We start from the raw sequence: 18,120 nt of genomic DNA, 5'->3' as shown, positions 1-18,120 counted from the left end.
CAAGTGTTATTTTGATTTTATTTTGTGCTAAAATGTCGGGATAAATTTTTTTGGCCACTAATTTGCTGATTATCTATGTCTAGACGGACTAAGCTCCATAAAAACTTTGTTTAAAGAAATGAAACACTCTGTTTTCAAATAGATAAACAAAGGGGGAAAAGATCAGATAACCCTGCCAAAATGCCTAAAGTAATTCCTGTCAGCCAACTGTTCTGGTATTACATCAAGTAGATTTATCACAATCATATCTCAAGAAAATTAAGCAATTGTAATCAAGACGCTAAACAAGTTCTCCATTTATAGATGAAGTGTGCCTAAAAGAAAGAAAGAAGCAGATCTAGAATCCTACATGAGCCATCTTATTTGTTCCAGCTCTAAGCACTCCATGCAGCATAACGAGGAACTTGTAGGTGCAAATTTTGTGGTTATTTGACCCCAACAGATGCCATCAGGTCCTCGTATTCAGGATCTGAGTCCTGCTTCCTGGCAACCCCATTGTTATTTCCCTGAGGCCGAGGAGCAGAGATAGAAGTAGGAGAAAAAGGATCATAAACTTGTGGTCTGCCAGATGGGCTGGGGCGCATATTTGCAGGAAAATTGCCTCCAGGCCGACTCAAGGAAGGGGCAGGATAACTTTGCTGATATTGAGCTGGATGCCCTACTCTAGGAGGATAAGGACCACCGGCATTTGGAGCCTGAGGAACTGGACCAAGGTGTCTAGGACCCATGTGTTGATTTGGGTTTGGAGGCCCAAAGTGGCCAGGACGTGGGCCCATCTGATTACCAAATGGTGGACCTGGGAAGTTTTGTCTGACAGGGTGCTGCATCGCATTTTGCAATGCTGGACGGAATGATGGCCCTTGTGGTGCAGGAGGCAATGGTGCTGATGTAGGTCTTTGAGATGAAAATTGCAAGCCTGGTCCAGGGAGAGACTGCGATGGTGCCACGTGTGGTCGTTGAGGTTGGAAAGTGAACCCACTGGAACCCGGAAGTGTTAGCCCTGGAGCTGTTTGACCCATATGTTTTAGGGGGGTAAAACTTGGTGCATGAGGTGCAGAGGATGAAGGTAGAGAATTTTGCATTGGTCTTAATGCATTATTTGAGGATGGATGAAATAGTTGTGTTTGTGGTGATAGTGCAACGCCCTGAGAAGGCATGGGTGAGGAAGACCGCATTTGTGAACCCATTGTAGGAAAGCTACCAGAAAGAAGAGATTGTGGAGCAGAAGCAGGAGGCATTGCCCATCCAGAGGAGGTCGATGGAGGAGTCATGCCTCCCTCAGCTAGTTGAGGAGGCAGGTGCCTGGAAGAACCTGCTAAAGTTGGCTGATGACCTACTAAAGGAGAGGAAGTTGAAAATGGAGATGCAGAAGCAGAAAGATTCCTTGGAGGACCAGTTTGGCCAACAGAATAAGCAGGAGGCATATATGTGCCCGGCATAATTTGTGTTGATGTATGTAACCTAGGGGACGGAACTGCGGAACTCTGGTGAGATGAACCAAATCCATATGGAGCAGGATGTCCAGGTCCAAATAATGGACGTGGAAGTGAGGGATTGAACTGGAAAGCCATAGAATTGGGAACAGGTGCAAGTCCAGAAGGTGAGCTATATTGACCTGCTGGCAACCATGAACTTGGGTATGGCTGAAAAGGGCCTTGTGAAGAAGTTGGTATAGATCCTGCACCTGATTGCAGTTCTTGGTTTGCCACAGCTGCACTGATACCATGAGTAGTAAGTATGTCCTGACCCCCATTATCTTTATCTCCCGTTACAGAGTCTGTAGTTGTAGAGGCAGTAGATTTTACCTGAAAAGCCAAAATGACTTGAGCAAGCAATCTGATGTAGCTTTGTAAATTATAGATGAAATGGAAAAATAATAACATTAAAAATAAAAAATAAAAAATAAAAAACAAAAAACTGGAAGCAAAGTGGTCATAATTAGGAACTCACTGGTACTGTGCTAAGTAGCAACTCAATCAAGGAAGCTGCAGCATCAGCTTTCTCATAAGTGTCCGAAGTTATACGAATATATACCTCCTCACAAGATGTTATAAGATCACTCCCATCAGATGCAGTAATTTCAACCTAAGTACAGTAACATGATAAGACAGGAGAATTGAGAAACTGAGGGGTAAAAAAAGTCAAGTACAAAGCAGATAGATTCCATATGTTGTATATGAGAATATTACCGTTTCCTTGGTCTCTGGCTTTGTGCCACAAACTTGTATTTTGGTTCCAGTTTCCTACATTTTACCATTTATTTACAAAATTTTATATGAACATTAAACATAGAAGATGAATATGAGCAAATTTGCTAATTAGAAGATAAGTTTAAAAGCAGGAACACAACAATACTAACCTTTTCCAATCTTTTCTGAATTTCACCATCAGTGCCATATACTAGGCCAAGAAAATTGTAATCAGGATGTGCTTTTACCTATAATGCACATACAAATTTATCAAGGACTTCTGTTACATTGCTATCAACAGAGGGTTCACTATTCAGTATACATAGAACAGGTGGAGTTAAGGAAATAGAGAGGAAGTCATGCGTAAAAATAAAAGGAAGTCTAGTAAAGTGTCAAGAACGAAGTTTGGACGTACAGGTATAGGAACTGTAGCTTCCCTCACTACAGGCTGATAATCAGATGGTGCCTTGTAATTTGGATTCAGCTTCAGTATTTCCCCTGCAGACGAGCTTAAGTCTTAAACAGAAGGAATATTTGAACAATATTTGAACATGAAGGTCAAGCAATCAACATACCTATAGCTTCTCGTCTCTCAAGTTCTAAACTTTGCAGCTTCTATATCAAAAAAGGACATGCAAGGGAGTTTAATGGATCAGAGTGAAATAGATACAGCAAAAACACAACAAAAAAAACAAAAAGAATATGGAATGAACATTTTGTACCTTGAACTCAATCTGCATAGTAGGTAGCTCACCGTCTGGAGCATCTCTTGCTGACTTTGAATCTTGACTCTCACTTCCTAATGATCCTGATTTCAGCAGCTGCGTGATTTGATCCACTCGAGTCTGCCCAAAATTTGTACCACCACAGAGGCAGTATTATCACTTATTGGCACCTGGAATGGGAAGCTTCTATGTGAACAGTCACAAGGAAGAGATGGACTTTATAGCACCAAGTGAGGAAATGGCAATCCCTGTGGCATCATAAGCAGGACTCCTTTCCCTCAAACAGCCTGGTGCTATAATCGTCTTCGACCCATCTCTAAATCTTGAGATTTTTGCTCATTATTTTTTTTGTTTTATGAAAACGTAATCCCCAAAAATAATAATACAAAATTTTTAAAAACAAAATTCAAATGCAGAGGTTCAAAAGGAACATTTTAACATTTGTTTTTCATAAAATCCAAACTGACAATAAGGTAAGAAGATAACCATGGGGTTGATGAAAGCCCAATTTGGTACCTGATACGCTAAAGCTCTTCCCCTCCTAACAGAAGTATCCTGGGTAAGATCAGGGCTCCACTTAGTTTTCCTATGCAGTTGTCTGTTAGTTTCATCTATAGCGGCATCATTGCTCTCAGTTTTTTTAGCACCTTTGAAAATGGGAACTAGTGAACCTGAAAACTTGTTTTTGGGTATAACAAAACCAGCTTTCCCCTTGAACATTGATGTTTTTGTGCCGGTGGCAGATGATGTAGATGGAGAAGCTGCAGCAGCACGTTGTGCCTCAACATTGGTTGTGTCAACTTTTGCACTCATATTTTCAACACTCAAACTTGCCTCTAATACTCTTTGAAAAATCAATGCATACAGACCATGCTGCAGTCTAAAAATGGACAATACCAAAAGTGAGACATATACCAAAGAAAATAATACACTGTACGTCTATGTAAACATACATAAACACCTTTCATATAGCACATAACAAAAAAAAAAAAAAGGCTCAACTCAACTAGCATGACCAGCAGGCAAGTGATCAAGACAAAAACACCCTCCCCCCTCCAGTTTTTAGCAATTAACTAAGTAGTCCAGGACATGAGCTGCAGCCAGAGAAATTTCAAAAGATTTCCTTACATTCTAGCAAGTGCCTACTTTTTCATTTATGCTTACCAAATATTCCTCAAGCTCAAGCCCTTGTAATTAATTAAGACAAATTCCGCAAATTATGTTGGAAATCAACCTTAATTCAAATCCAAAGGTTATCACATGGCACTTATCATGCAATTATAGATGACAATGTTGATTGCTCAACCTCGGTAGCAGATATTGATTACAGGCAAAATTGTCAAACTCAACTATAATACTGTACATAACTCAAAATGAAGTGGTGAGTTCAAGCACCAATATCAAAGTGTTGAAGTTCCAACACCGAGGCATGTGATTAGATGAATCAACCGAAACATAGGTCTAAGGTCCAATTAACCTAACAACCATTCAAAAATCACATGTAACTCCTATTCCTGGTACTGAAATTAATGAGCTACTCCTATTCTCTGCAAATCAAGTCCACTTTCATAATTATTAAGTACTCGAATCTAAAACTATGTAGTATCTAGGTTCAAATTCCAAGCTAAGATCCCCTTCATCACCAAAACCCCAGAATGTTAAGTCACCTCATTTATGATACATCAACCAAATTGATAACCCATTTCAGCAAAAACCCTAGTTTAAAGTTGGGAGAAGGAACCCAGTTTTATGCGAATTGTAAATCATTCATCAATGGCGTAAACAATCTAATAGGGGGCTCAATTAACCCTCAAATCGAACTTTTTGTATGAGGTTTCCTATGTAATACGGAATAATGATATTAATTAAAATAAACAAAACCCTAGTTCAACATTTGAGATGCTGCAAAAAGATAGAGAAAGAGTGACTATGTAATGTAAGCAATGAAACAAGATAACACAACCATTTACCTGAAAGCGAGTGACTTTGAATTCGATTTCTGAAAAAGTTTGAGTTTGGCTCTGAATCTTCTGATTTGTTCTTCAAATTGGGAGGAAGGGCGCAGTTTTCAGGTGGGAGAACTGGAAATTGGAAGGAAGGGATGAAGAAGAATGTTGATTCTTTGAGCTATTTGCTTGTGTTATGAAAGAAAGCACTGGACATTTTCTTCTTTATTTTCTCCACTCACAAATTCACTCAACCAGTCTTCTTCTTATCTCAAGAGAACCTCTTAACTTGTTTTCCTAGCACGTACTGACTCACGAGTTTTGTTGCGAGCATAATGTGCATAATGCTACCGAGTACATTAATAATTTACACCCTGTTTGGGTCCAATTTAGTCCAATTGGGCCTAGGCATTAAATGATCCAATTAAAAGCCCAAGGTCAAGGTACAACTCTCCAATTGTGCTAAAGTCAATGGTCAGCCCTCAAAGCAAGTCAATTGGGCTAAGGCCCAACCTATCCATTTATGAAGAGGTATAAAAGCCTTCAATACTCATACATACACAGATGTTCATTCATACATTCTGAGATATTACACAAAAGCCTCAAGCAATAAATTCTCTTGCATAGTGTTCTCCTTAACACATTGTACTGACTTTAGCATCGGAGGGGCCTTCCTCGGCAACACCCCCGAGGCTAGTTTACGTGTGTTTACTGTGCAGGAAACCTTCGGCCCAACATACATTGGACCGAATCCAGTCTTCTCCATTTCAGTGGACCTTCGGCAAGGTCCCATTGTTTTCATCCGAAACAATTTGGCGCCGTCTGTGGGGAAGACTTTCAAAAATCTTTAAGCCAATTTTGATCATCTTGCAAATATCTTAGCAGCAATGGCTAAGAACCGCAAGAGCAAAAGCCTCCGTCAAGGAGCGGGCGAAAAGCCTAAGACTCCTACACCATCACCTTCGCCGGACTGGAACCCTCCCATGGGTGCCAGCTCGGGGGAGGATCATACAGGGAGGATTCCCTTCCTCCCGTAATTCATAACTCTCATGAGAGACCGAGTCACTCTCGGTCTAGCAGGGGTGAGTCCGATCATAGGACACATTCAGTGCCCCAAAGCCAACCATCAACTGTGCGCTCTCATTCCCACACTCAGCCAAGGACCCCTTTGACGGGGCCCAGCTCGGAAGAGGTGGCGAGAGCGCTGGCAGTACTCATGGAGGCGATGAGGGCACAAAATATGCCACCACCTCGTGATCGAACTCCTCCGCATACCCGGCATCAGCGGAGGAAGTTAGATCATGATGGTGGGAAGCTTCCTTCCTTCCGGGAACTGGAAGAGTGGGAGGAGGATTCCTGGAAAACTGAAAAAGAGAGGAAAAAGAACCCTCAATTTTTCAAAGGATCCTCAACCTCCCGACCAGAAACGCATAAGAGCAGCAGCTCAGCTTCTCGGCCAGAATCCACTCACCGAGAACCTGAGACTGTTCGCCGAAGCGTCCTCGACCGACTCGGCGGCAAGGAACCGAGCGTGCGCAGTCGCCTCTCGTTCCCTGCAGCCGAGGCCCAGACTTCCCAGCCAGGGACGAAAACCACTTCTACCTCTCTAAGAGGGCGGAGCGCGGTCCCTTCGGCCAGGAACAAGGGTAAGGCCGTTATGCTTCCCGCCAGTTCACCATTCGAGCAATGGATACTGGAAGAGTGTGTGCCCACGGTTAAAATACCGTCGCACATCACATATGACGGGACCTCGGATCCTAAGGATCACGTGGCCTCGTATGAGACTCATATGCATCTTTGCCCCAGGTCCGAAGCGACTTGGTGCAAATATTTCCCAACCACTCTCAAGGGGGTCGCGCAAGCGTGGATCTCCAAGGGAGTAAAGCAGGGCTCCATAACAGGGTGGGATGATCTGTCCTCCAAATTCAGGAGCAAGTTTTCCACGGCTAATCGCCGAGAGAAGACTACTGCAGAACTCATGAATCTGCAGCAGGGGGAAACTGAAAGCCTCCGAGACTATCTGACCCGTTTCAGTAACGAGTCATCCAGCATCTCTCAGCTGGACCAGGGTCTAGCCGTTTTCGCAATGCAGAATGGCCTTCAGCCCGGAAAGTTCCTAGACTTCATGGTCATGCATACCCCGCAGACCTTGGAGGAAGCTCTTCATGCCTCGGATAAGTTCATCCGAGCTGAAGAATGGAACAAAGCGAGAACCCAACCTCAATTCGAGGGAGGGAAACAGAGACAAATACCCTTGTCTGAAGGCCAAGGCCATAAGGCAAAGGGAAAGTCAAAGGCCTCGGAGCAATCTTCGGCCAGCGACCCAAGGAAGGAAAGATCTGCCTCATACACAGGCAGATACGAGTCCTACACTCCGCTCTCTCTTCCACGCGCTAAAATTTACAGCGTGACGAAGGGGGAGCAGAGTTACCAAAAGCCGAGACCACTTCCAGAGTGGTATCAGCGAAAAAATAAAAATCAGTGGTGCGAGTTCCACGAGTCTTCGGGACACAACACTGAGGAGTGTATCCAACTGAAGGACCAGATAGAGGACATGGTCCGGAAGGGATACTTGAAAAAATATATCGCGGATCACCGCGAGAAAAAAGAATACGAGAAGTCAGCAAAGGACTCTCGGCAAGACCTTGACTTCCCCCGGAAGAACAGTAAAAAGCCGGAAGGGAAATTCCCTCCGATCAATGTTATCTCGGGAGGAACATATTCTCGGAGGGAACACAAGCGACACCTTAGAGCTTTGACTCACCAGGTGAACAACGCTGATATTCAATCTCCCCAGTCGCCGGTGCCGAACATGACATTCACAGCCGCCGACTGCCGGGGGATAGCGTTCCCTCACGAGGATCCGTTGGTGATCATCGCCACGGTGGCCAACCACGACGTCAGTAAGGTCCTTGTTGACGGTGGCAGCGGAGCAAACATTCTGTTCCGAAAGGCCTACAATCAAATCAAGTTGAAGCCCAAGCACCTTACGCCGGTACCCTACCCGGTATCCGGGTTCAATGGGGCATCAACTTATCCAGATGGGAAGGTGACACTTCCTGTCACCATTGGCTGCGACGAGGCAGCCAGGAACGTCATGATTGAATTTTTGGTCATTGACGCTCCTTCAGTGTACAACGTGATTCTGGGGAGACCCATAATTCATGAGATCCAGGGGGTCGTCTCAACTTATCATCAGCTGATGATTTACGTCTCAGACGCCGGCTTCCCCGAAAGGATACAGGGCAACCAAAAGGACGCCCGAAGGTGCAACTACCTCAAGCCATCCAGTAGTCGCCCAGATGACGACGAGGATGAGGAGGAGAAAGAAAAAGAAAGAGAGCCAAGCACAAAAAAGCCGAAAGGCCTAAGTGCTTCGGCCCAAGGATCTGTGCCCAGAGAAAAAGGGCCCGAAAGGGAAAAGGCTAGCTCTTCAGCTGAGCCGCAAGACTCAGAGAGCCAGCCGATGAACAAAAAGACTGGGACACCTGCTGACATTGGCAGCAGGCCAGATTATGAAGAGTCCAGTCCATCAGCAATGGACATGGACCAGCAGACTGAAACAGTTGAGTTGGCCGAAGGAGACATTGAGAAATGTGTAACAATCGGGATGGACCTTGATCCAAACACCCGTTGTGAACTTATTCATCTCCTTCGGGACAACAGAGATGTGTTTGCTTTCTCGGCAGCTGATATGCCCGGGATAAGTTCAGACCTTATCTCCCATAAGCTTAATGTTGACCCAACGTGTCGACCAGTTAAGCAAAAGAAGCGGAATTATTCCGCTAATAAGAACCGAGACATCGCAGCCGAGGTCAAAAAATTGCTGGAGGCAGGGTTCATCGAACCTTGCCAATATCCAGAATGGCTGGCAAATGTGGTGATGGTTCAGAAGCCTAATGGTACCTGGAGGATGTGCGTTGACTTCACGGACCTAAATAAGGCTTGTCCGAAGGATTTCTATCCCTTGCCGAGGATCGATCAGCTAGTCGATTCGACAAGTGGCCATGCCTTGCTTAGTTTCATGGACGCATTCTCAGGGTATCATCAGATCTTCATGCACCCCGACGATCGAGCAAAGACAGCATTCGTCACGAACGCTGGGGTGTACAATTACAAAATGATGCCCTTCGGATTGAAAAATGCGGGGGCAACTTATCAAAGGCTGGTGGATCAAGTTTTTTCCGATCAAAAGGGCCGAAACATGGAAGTCTATGTCGACGATTCGATCGTCAAGAGCAAAAAACTTGAGGACCATGTAAAGGACCTGGCTGAAACTTTCGCCACCTTGAGAAAACATCAAATGAAGCTGAATCCGAAGAAGTGTGTCTTCGGTGTGAAGTCAGGGAAATTCCTTGGGTTCATGGTCAGTAAAAGGGGGATTGATGCCAATCCCTCCAAAGTCAAAGCGGCGCTCGACCTTCCTGAGCCGAAAACGAAGCGGGATGTTCAGCGGCTCACCGGAAGAATGGCAGCCCTCTCGAGGTTCATTTCAAGAGCTTCGGATAAGGGGTTACCTTTCTTCAAAGCCCTGAAACTCCCGAAAACAAAAGAGCTCGTTTGGGAGGAAGAGCAAAAAGAAGCCTTTAAACAGCTTCGGGAGCATCTGGCTCAACTCCCAACGCTGGCTAGCCCAGCTGAAGGAGAAACTTTGTACCTGTATGTGGCCGTTAGCCCAGCCACCATCAGCGCAGTATTGCTGAAGGAAGAAAGTAAAAGTCAGCAACCGATCTACTTCGTCAGTCATACACTGACGGATGCCGAGACTCGCTACCCTTTACTCGAGAAAGTCGCTTTCGCGGTAGTAGTAGCTGCTCGGAAGCTGAGACCCTATTTTGATTGCCATCAGATAGTGGTCTTAACTGATCAGCCGTTGGAAAAAGTTCTCGGCAAAGTTGAAAAATCTGGTAGGCTAGCCAAGTGGGCATTTGAGCTCACCGAATTCAGCATCAGCTACCGTCCGAGGGCTGCCATTAAGGCTCAAGCTCTAGCGGATTTCTTGGCCGAATGCTCATACCAAGAAGCGCTAGACAATGAAAAGAAAGTCTGGACCGTGTTTACGGATGGATCTTCCACCGAAAACGGTTCGGGGGCAGGAGTAATGATAACTTCTCCCGAAGGCAAATCCTTTGAGTATGCACTAAAATTTTCTTTTAAGGCCTCGAATAATGAAGCCGAATATGAGGCAGCAATCGCTGGCCTAGAATTGTGCATCTCCTTGGAAGCTGATCATGTCTGCCTGAAAACAGACTCTCAGCTAGTTGCATATCAGATCAGCGGCAGCTATGAGGCCAAAGAACCCTCCATGATAGCTTATCTCGCCAAGATCAAGTCAGTCATTGCAGAGCTGAAAACTTTTGAGGTTCAGCTGATCCCAAGGGGTCAGAATACTCAAGCCGATGCACTCTCCAAACTTGCCAGTTCATCTCTTACCGAGCTGAACAGATCTGTATATGTAGAAGTGCGTCGAGAGAGAAGTGTCGACGAAGCACCTGAAGTGTGCTGCGCTGACCCAGAGCCTAGTTGGATGGACCCCATCCTAACTTTCAAACTTCGGGGAGAAACTCCCGAAGATAAAGCTTTGGCCTCCAAGATAAAGAGAGCCAGCTCTAGGTTCATTGTCTTCAGGGGGGAACTACTGAAAAAGTCCTTCTCAGCCCCATTGCTGAAATGCGTGGGACCAACAGATGCAGATTATATCCTACGGGAGATTCATCTCGGCATCTGTGGGAACCACATTGGGGGAAGGACCTTAGCCCACAAGGCATTGAGGGCTGGATATTATTGGCCCACCATGATCGCAGATGCTAAGGAGCTGGTTCGGAAATGCGAAAAATGTCAAAAGTACGCTCCAGTTATCCATCAGCCAGCAAGGGATCTTCAGCCGATCCTTAATCCACTCCCGTTTGCCCAATGGGGACTGGATATACTGGGACCATTTCCAGAGGCTGTGTACCAGAAAAAATGGCTGATAGTTGGTGTTGACTACTTCAGTAAATGGATCGAGGCCGAAGCAGCCTCGAACATTACAGAGCAAACTGTCAGAAAATTTATCTGGCAGAATATCGTCACTCGATTTGGCATCCCGAGGGTATTTGTCTTCGATCATGGGAGGCAATTTGATAACTTACCGCTGAAGCGGTATACAGATCAGTTCGGCATCAAACTGGCATATTCAGCGGTATGCCATCCGCAAAGTAACGGACAAGCCGAAGCTGCAAATAAACAGATCCTAAATGCCCTCAAGAAGAGGGTGGAAGATCAAAAGTCCAAGTGGCTGGAGGAGCTCCCTGGAACCCTTTGGTCCCTTCGGACAACTGAAAAAGAGGCAACGGGCTATTCACCTTTTGAATTGGTGTATGGTGCCGAAGCCGTCCTCCCGGTGGAAATTGGCTCTGAGAGCCTACGAGTGCACCACTTCTCGGCTGAGAATGAGCGACTGATGAGGGAATCTCTCGATTTTCCTCGACGAAGTAAGGGACTCAGCCCGAGACAGGATGGCCGCTTTTAAGCAGAGAATCAGCAAATTTTATAACCGAAGGGTCCATGCAAGGCCTCTCAAAATTGGAGACCTTGTCCTTCGGAATGCTGCTGCAGTTCAGAAAGGCCGAATCCATGGGAAACTCTCAGCTGCATGGGAGGGACCTTATGAAATCTATGATGAGCTTCAGCCAGGAACATACCGACTTCGGCAGTTGGATGGAACTGAGTTGAAAAATCACTGGAACGCTGATGTACTGAAAAAATATCATGTGTAAACCCATCGGGGCAGAACAATCTTTGTAAGTACATTTTGAATTAATGAAAGGCCTTGGAGCCACCATTTATATAAATGTTTACAACTTTTTATCCTTTCAAAATTTTCTTTGTTCTATCTACTCTTTAAGGGTTTTTTATTCAGCCTCGTCGGAAACCTTCGCCTTCGGGTAACTGGGTTTCAGATTGCTGACAAAACCCGTCTTTTTAAAGAACACTGGTCTTTCAGCTGAAGCCAAACTTCAGTAAGACTTGTTCTCCAAAGACATGAGTCCATGGACAATTCTGGGATATTGCCTTAACTGAGCCCTGTATCCCAGAGAGCCATTATCCGAAGCATTGCCTTAAGTTGGCCCTGTGTTTCGGGTATCCATTTTTCAAAGATAGACAGAAAATCAAGGATAACAGTTGAAAATTTCTAAGCCAGCCTCATCTGAAACCTTCGCCTTTGGGTAACTGGGTTTCAGATTGCTGACAAAATTCGTCTTTTTTAAAGAACGCTGGTCTTTCAGCTGAAGTCAAACTTCAGTAAGACTTGTTCTCCAAAGGCATGAATCCATGGACAATTCTGGGATATTGCCTTAACTGAGCCTTGTATCCCAGAGAGCCATTATCCGAAGCATTGCCTTAATTTGGCCCTGTGTTTCGGGTATCCATTTTTCAAAGATAAAAAACAAGGATAACAGCCTCGTCTGAAACCTTCGCCTTCGGGTAACTGGGTTTCAGATTGCTGTCAAAATTCGTCTTTTTAAAGAACACCGGTCTTTCAGCTGAAGCCAAACTTCAGTAAGACTTGTTCTCCAAAGACATGAGTCCATGTTTTAAAGAACTATAGTCTTTCAGCTGAAGTCAAGCTTCAGTAAGATTTGTTCTCCAAAGACTTTATCCGAGGCATTGCCTTCAATTGGCCCTGTGTTTCGGATACTCATTTTGAAGAAGTGAAGAAATTGCTTATTCATCTAAAGCCATACTTCAATTTCTGGGGGGCAAGAAGCACTATCAGTGCAAGTATGTTCGGCAGAATTGAAGAAACAGAAACAGTAAAGCATTCAAAAACAAAGCAACTGAAGAAAAGAGCATCAGATTAATAATTCATGCTCAGAAATTGAGCTACAAGTTCAATTAAACTGTATCGGCAGCCGCCCACAAGCGGAAAATAACAGCTGCCGAAATACGTACATAAGCAAAAAATAAACTGTTGTACGACAAGGCAAGCTGAAGCAAAAAACAAGGCAAAAAATTCAGAAAGCGGCAAGTCTAAAGTTAAGCGCATGATGAACCGCAAGATTCTGAAGACGACTGCCCGAGTTCCTATGCTTCAGCCTGAGGATCAGACTGATCAGCGTTGAGCCCCATGGTGGCCTCAGCCCCAGCAGCAGAAGAAGCGGGCTTTGCACTCTGCCGAGCCTCCCTTTCCCTTTGTTCAGCTTCCAACTCCATTCTCTCAGCTTCTTCTTCGGCTTCCTCAGCCTTAAGAATTTCAGCTTCGATCGGAGTTGCATACTTCATATGAGGGTCTTCGGGATTCTGGACCCATTCAGCACATTTGGACCAGTCCAGATTCGGCTCAGCATGAAGGCAGACTCTTCGGCATACTCTGAACCCGTTTCTGAAACCCATTTCATATTCCTCCTGGGTATAGACTCGGACTTTGAGTAGGGCCTCAGCATCAGCCAACTTCTTCTGGGTCTCCTCCAAGTCTTCCTTGGATTTCTTCAGCTCATCAGCGAGCTTGGAGGAGGAGCTTTTCAGCTCATTCAGCTCCTGCTGAACCTGGGAAGCCTTTGTCTGAGCCTGGGTCACTTCGACTTTCTGGGTCGTCAGTTGATCCTCAGCCTCGAGGAGTTTAGCTGTTTGGGCTTCGGCAGCAGCAGCAGCCTCTGAGAGTTGGACATCTTTGGCTAGGAGCAGCTCTTCAGCAGCCATTCGGCTGGCTTCAAGAGCCTCTAGACGTTGCTGCACTTCAGCTTGTGCAGCAGCTCCTTCCTGAATTCGGCTCTCAACAGCAGCCTTGAATTTGGAGACGTCCACTCCCATGTGCTCCTGGAGGAATTTTTCCCCTTCCATCAGTGGAGGAAAAATTTCCTTCTCCATAGCGTCGCAGAAGGTTTTGAGGGCTTCAGCAGCCTTTTTCTCATACTCCTCTCCCTTCTGCTGCTTCTCCTCAGCTGCTGCTTGCTTCAGCTTAGCAAGCTTTAGTTCCTCTTCAGCCACTTTCTTGTCGTGCACAGCAGCGTCTACCCTATCTTGTAGGGTATCTATCAGCTCTACAGTGAGAGTCTGATTGTGGACGAACTGAAAACAGGAGGACAAGTTAAAAAAAAAAATATATATATATAATAAAAATAGAGCTGAATTTTAGAGGAAATAAAGGCAAGGAAAATCACCTGCATCATCAGCAGTTGGTTAGCCCTGGCTGGGTCAGGAACTGATCTGCTGGATTCGCCCATCCCAGCAGTGGCCTTCAGCGACCAGACTCTTGCCCTATCTACTTCGGACATGCCAGCAAAATCGCCGAAGTAGGCTGCAGCTCCTTCTCGGTTCTGACCCCATATGAGGTCCCAGATGTGGTCTGGGATTGGAATTCGGGGGGCCGAGAAACCCATTTCTCCAGATTGCAGAGTCTGGAAAGAAGGGAAGGATGACGATGGAGCTTGATTGGCTTTAGATGGCTCAACATCATCCTTCTCAGAGGAGTCAATTACTATGACCTCCTCTTCTTCAGGGGTGAGGACAAAAGCCTCAACCTCTCTTGCGATGTCTGCCGTGAAGCCCTCAGCACTGGACATCACGGCATCCTTATTTTCGTGCTCAGCAGCACTCTCCCTGATTTCTTTTTGGACCCCTCCCTTTGATTCGGGAGTTCTCTGATCCACCTCCATCTCAGGAGGTGGCGGAGGGGTATTTTGAGGTGATTGGGGTGGTGGCTGGGGAACCCTCGGCGATCCATTGCCTTCCTCGGGTTCCCTTATTGTAACGCCGATGGTCATCGGCCTTCGCTGAAAGTCATGAGGGCCGATGATGGCCATCCTTCGGCGCCTTTTCAGAAGGGGCTGCTCGTCCATATCTGAGTCTGAAGACTCTCCTTGTGTTTGGTCTTCGGGACGAACAGGAGCTTTCCCTTCTCTATGTCTGTTGCTCTCTTCAGACTGTAACAGACAGGGGGGAGGAAGAATGTGAGTAAAAAAAAAAAAAAAAAAAAAAAAAAAAAAAAAGAAGAAAAAGAAAAAAGAAAAAGTCAAGTCTGAAAACTCACCGAGGTCTTCAGCAAAGCCTCGTCTTCTTCAGCTGCTCTAGCTGCAGCTTCAGCTTCAGCAGCTCTGGAGGATCCTTCTCCTCCTTCGCAAGCTTCGAGAACCCGTGCAACCTCTTCGGCTGTACGGGCAGCTTCAGCTTCTTCGTCCAGCAGCTGAAACCAGGGGTCTCTCTTCTTCCACCAGGGCTTCTGCCTCTGATACAGAGCAACAGCCTCAATTTGGAAGTGGGAAGAGTCTAGATGAACTTCCCTGTGCCTCGGTTCAGTGATAGACGGGGCTCGTTTGGTTACAACTCGTTCTCGGTTGACGCCAAGACGAGCGTAATTAATGCCAACGTTGGTCTCGTCCCGCTCTGAAAAAGAAAAGGGGAAAGGTCAGTTCAGATAAGTTGGCGTAGTATAAAAAAGCGAAGCAAGAGAGATAATTAAAAGCCTCGGCCCCAGCCGAAGAAGCTTACCATCCTTAAACTTTCGGCTGAGGCCAACAGCTGCTAGCATGTTCTCTTGGAAAACGTAATGCGTATCGGGGAGCCAAGTCTCCGGGATATGCTGCATTCGGCCACTACCCCCCCGGTTCGGCAGCTTGCCGAAGATATGTTGCTGATCCAGGTTTGGATCCGCCCCGTTATCTGCGGGGGGACCTAGACTTCCCATTTCGGGATCAGGCTCAGCAAGGTACCGGGGAGCGCTGAAGACGCAAGGGTGGCCCGGATCTGTGGGTGCCCTAACCCAAATCCATTGACCTCTCCAGTCCTTGTCTGAAGAGTCGTTCGGCCACATGGTTAGGTATTGGGGCCGGGACTCAATCCGGTACCACCCAGAACCATGGCTTCCGTGCCCACTTTGAATATTTGGCACTAGCCGATGAAGCTTTTTGAAGCAGTGCAGGTTCGGCTCATACTTGAAGAACTTGCAGACCCATAAGTATGTCATCACCCTTCGGATGCTGGTGGGAGTTAACTGACATAAAGAGATGTTGTAATGGATCAGCAAGTCTCGGACGAATACGTCCAAAGGGAACCTCAGCCCGTACTGAAGCTGTCCTGTGTACACCCCCACATACCCCGGGGGTGGACGATGGATTCTATCGGATGCCGAGGGCATTCGGCACCAATACCCATCAGCTTCAAAAATGCCGTAATGCAATTCAATTTGCTCGGCAAACCGATATTGATCGGCATTCTCTACCCACCATGAGTAGGGGCGGTTCTTTATCATGGCCGAAGCTACTTTGGCATTCTCCCATTCTGAAAACCCGGGGAGGATATCCCAAAGGACAGCGGGAACTTCATCGTCCCGTCCAGAAGCGCTCGGCTCCTCCGTTCTCTGAGGAGGAGCCGAGGAAAGGGGAGTCGCCCTAATCCCTTCAGCAGGTTCAGACTCTGGCCTCTGTCCATTCCAGGTCCCAATCCTGTTCCTAGGATCGGGAATCGGCCTTGCTCTTCTTGGAGCACGGGCTCTACCTCTAACTCCTCTTGCCATTGAATATTTCGAAGAAAAAAGTCGAAAGAAAAGGGGAAGGAGTTCGAATTCGAAGAAAAAATAAACTGAAATCAAAGGAAATTACCTTAATCTGAAGCGAAAGTTGCCGATTTACGAGTTCGTAGTGGCAAGTCTCAGTTTCTAAGCTTAATGCTCGGGGAAATTGCGAAGTTTTGATGCGGGTTCTTGGTTTCTCTCTCGAGAATTCTGGGTTTGTGTTGGTGAATAAGTGAGGAGAGATGACGCGCCTCTGTTTATATCTCCAGGTATGGAATTCGAGGAGTCTGCGTTTTAATTTCTCTTAAGTACTCCACTAAGTAACCGTTAAACACATGATCTTTTGATTAAACTGCCCATTACCCGTCCAACTTCCACAATCATCCACCTTAACCGTTGTTATCTCATTAATTACGGTTTAAATTCAAATTTTTGGATTAATCAAATCATTTACTTCCCTCCTTTTCTGAATTAAATCAAACCCGACCTGTCATCCTTCCAAATCGGGTCTGGGGGGCAAGTTGTTTGGGTCCAATTTAGTCCAATTGGGCCTAGGCATTAAATGATCCAATTAAAAGCCCAAGGTCAAGGTACAACTCTCCAATTGTGCTAAAGTCAATGGTCAGCCCTCAAAGCAAGTCAATTGGGCTAAGGCCCAACCTATCCATTTATGAAGAGGTATAAAAGCCTTCAATACTCATACATACACAGATGTTCATTCATACATTCTGAGATATTACACAAAAGCCTCAAGCAATAAATTCTCTTGCATAGTGTTCTCCTTAACACATTGTACTGACTTTAGCATCGGAGGGGCCTTCCTCGGCAACACCCCCGAGGCTAGTTTACGTGTGTTTACTGTGCAGGAAACCTTCGGCCCAACATACATTGGACCGAATCCAGTCTTCTCCATTTCAGTGGACCTTCGGCAAGGTCCCATTGTTTTCATCCGAAACACACCCTAATACTCGTAATTAGTAAAGATCAACCAACCTATATAGTCAAGTAATCAAGTTTACGGTCTCTTATAGTACTCTCTTTGTGGGATATGATTGAAAATTGATTCACAAATAGGAGGTTTAAATTACTTGTAAATCACACTAATTACTTCCTTTGTTATTCCTCTTCGGGTATTGCTACTAAAAACTTTTAATGTCAACAATTGATCATCTAATTAAACTAAAAGTTTTTATTAAATTGATAGTTAATTATTATTATTTTTGGTTGAAAAATATAATTAGTTTTTAATATCTAAATATCTTGCATTTTCAAATTCTCAATCTTTAATTTGGTCTAATTTTGGACCAAACAACCTCGACGGATGCATTTTTTGCATTTAAAAAATTTCTCATTTTGTCAATTGTCATGTTTAAGGGCTAAATGGTTATTAATAGAGAGAGTTGTTGGTTTATTTTTTCTTGTGGGTTAACTACTTAAGAGGGTAGTTATGTTATGTGAGAATGTGAGATAATTCTAACTAGATAAACACCTAGGCCCTGTTTGGTTTGATGTAAAAGGTTTTCATGGAAAATGAATTTTCCATTTTTTCCCATTTTTCTTTGTTTGGTTTGTTAAGGAGTGGAAAACAATTTTTCAAGGGTGGAAAATTTCATCTTTAATGATGAAAAACATTTTCCTTCCAAAAACAAGGGAAGCCACATTTTCCCTTCTCTTCCTTACCTCTTTTTTTACTTCCCTCTCATTCATCCCTACATTTCTACTCTTATTTTTTATTTTTCTTGGACTTTTCTTGTATGCAACCAAATAAT

At 45.1% G+C, this 18,120-nt stretch overlaps 1 protein-coding gene across 3 annotated transcripts; it reads right to left on the bottom strand.

Moving 5' to 3' along the window:
• Positions 1 to 109: 109 nt before the first annotated feature.
• On the bottom strand, positions 110 to 5,205 carry LOC110695921 (vegetative cell wall protein gp1-like). 3 transcript variants are annotated; one of them, XM_021873154.1, is made up of 9 exons: positions 4,885 to 5,205; positions 3,431 to 3,794; positions 2,912 to 3,034; positions 2,765 to 2,801; positions 2,605 to 2,687; positions 2,360 to 2,437; positions 2,190 to 2,243; positions 1,951 to 2,085; positions 110 to 1,805 (listed from the first exon to the last, which is right to left on the bottom strand). In XM_021873154.1, exons 2-9 carry the CDS (start codon positions 3,725 to 3,727, stop codon positions 426 to 428), a joined length of 2,187 nt encoding a protein of 728 aa, XP_021728846.1. In that variant the 5' UTR covers positions 3,728 to 3,794; positions 4,885 to 5,205; the 3' UTR covers positions 110 to 425. The 3 variants fall into 3 exon arrangements, with proteins under 3 accessions (XP_021728846.1, XP_021728845.1, XP_021728847.1); XM_021873153.1 differs by having other exon boundaries at positions 2,765 to 2,804; positions 4,885 to 5,204; XM_021873155.1 differs by lacking the exon at positions 4,885 to 5,205 and having other exon boundaries at positions 2,765 to 2,804; positions 2,912 to 3,084; positions 3,431 to 3,565.
• Positions 5,206 to 18,120: the final 12,915 nt, after the last annotated feature.

The sequence above is a fragment of the Chenopodium quinoa genome, unplaced genomic scaffold (assembly GCF_001683475.1).
Source record: "Chenopodium quinoa cultivar QQ74 unplaced genomic scaffold, ASM168347v1, whole genome shotgun sequence".
Lineage (NCBI taxonomy): Eukaryota > Viridiplantae > Streptophyta > Magnoliopsida > Caryophyllales > Amaranthaceae > Chenopodium > Chenopodium quinoa.
Note: the sequence above shows the minus strand (reverse complement) of the source record. Positions and strands in the feature narration are given on the sequence as shown.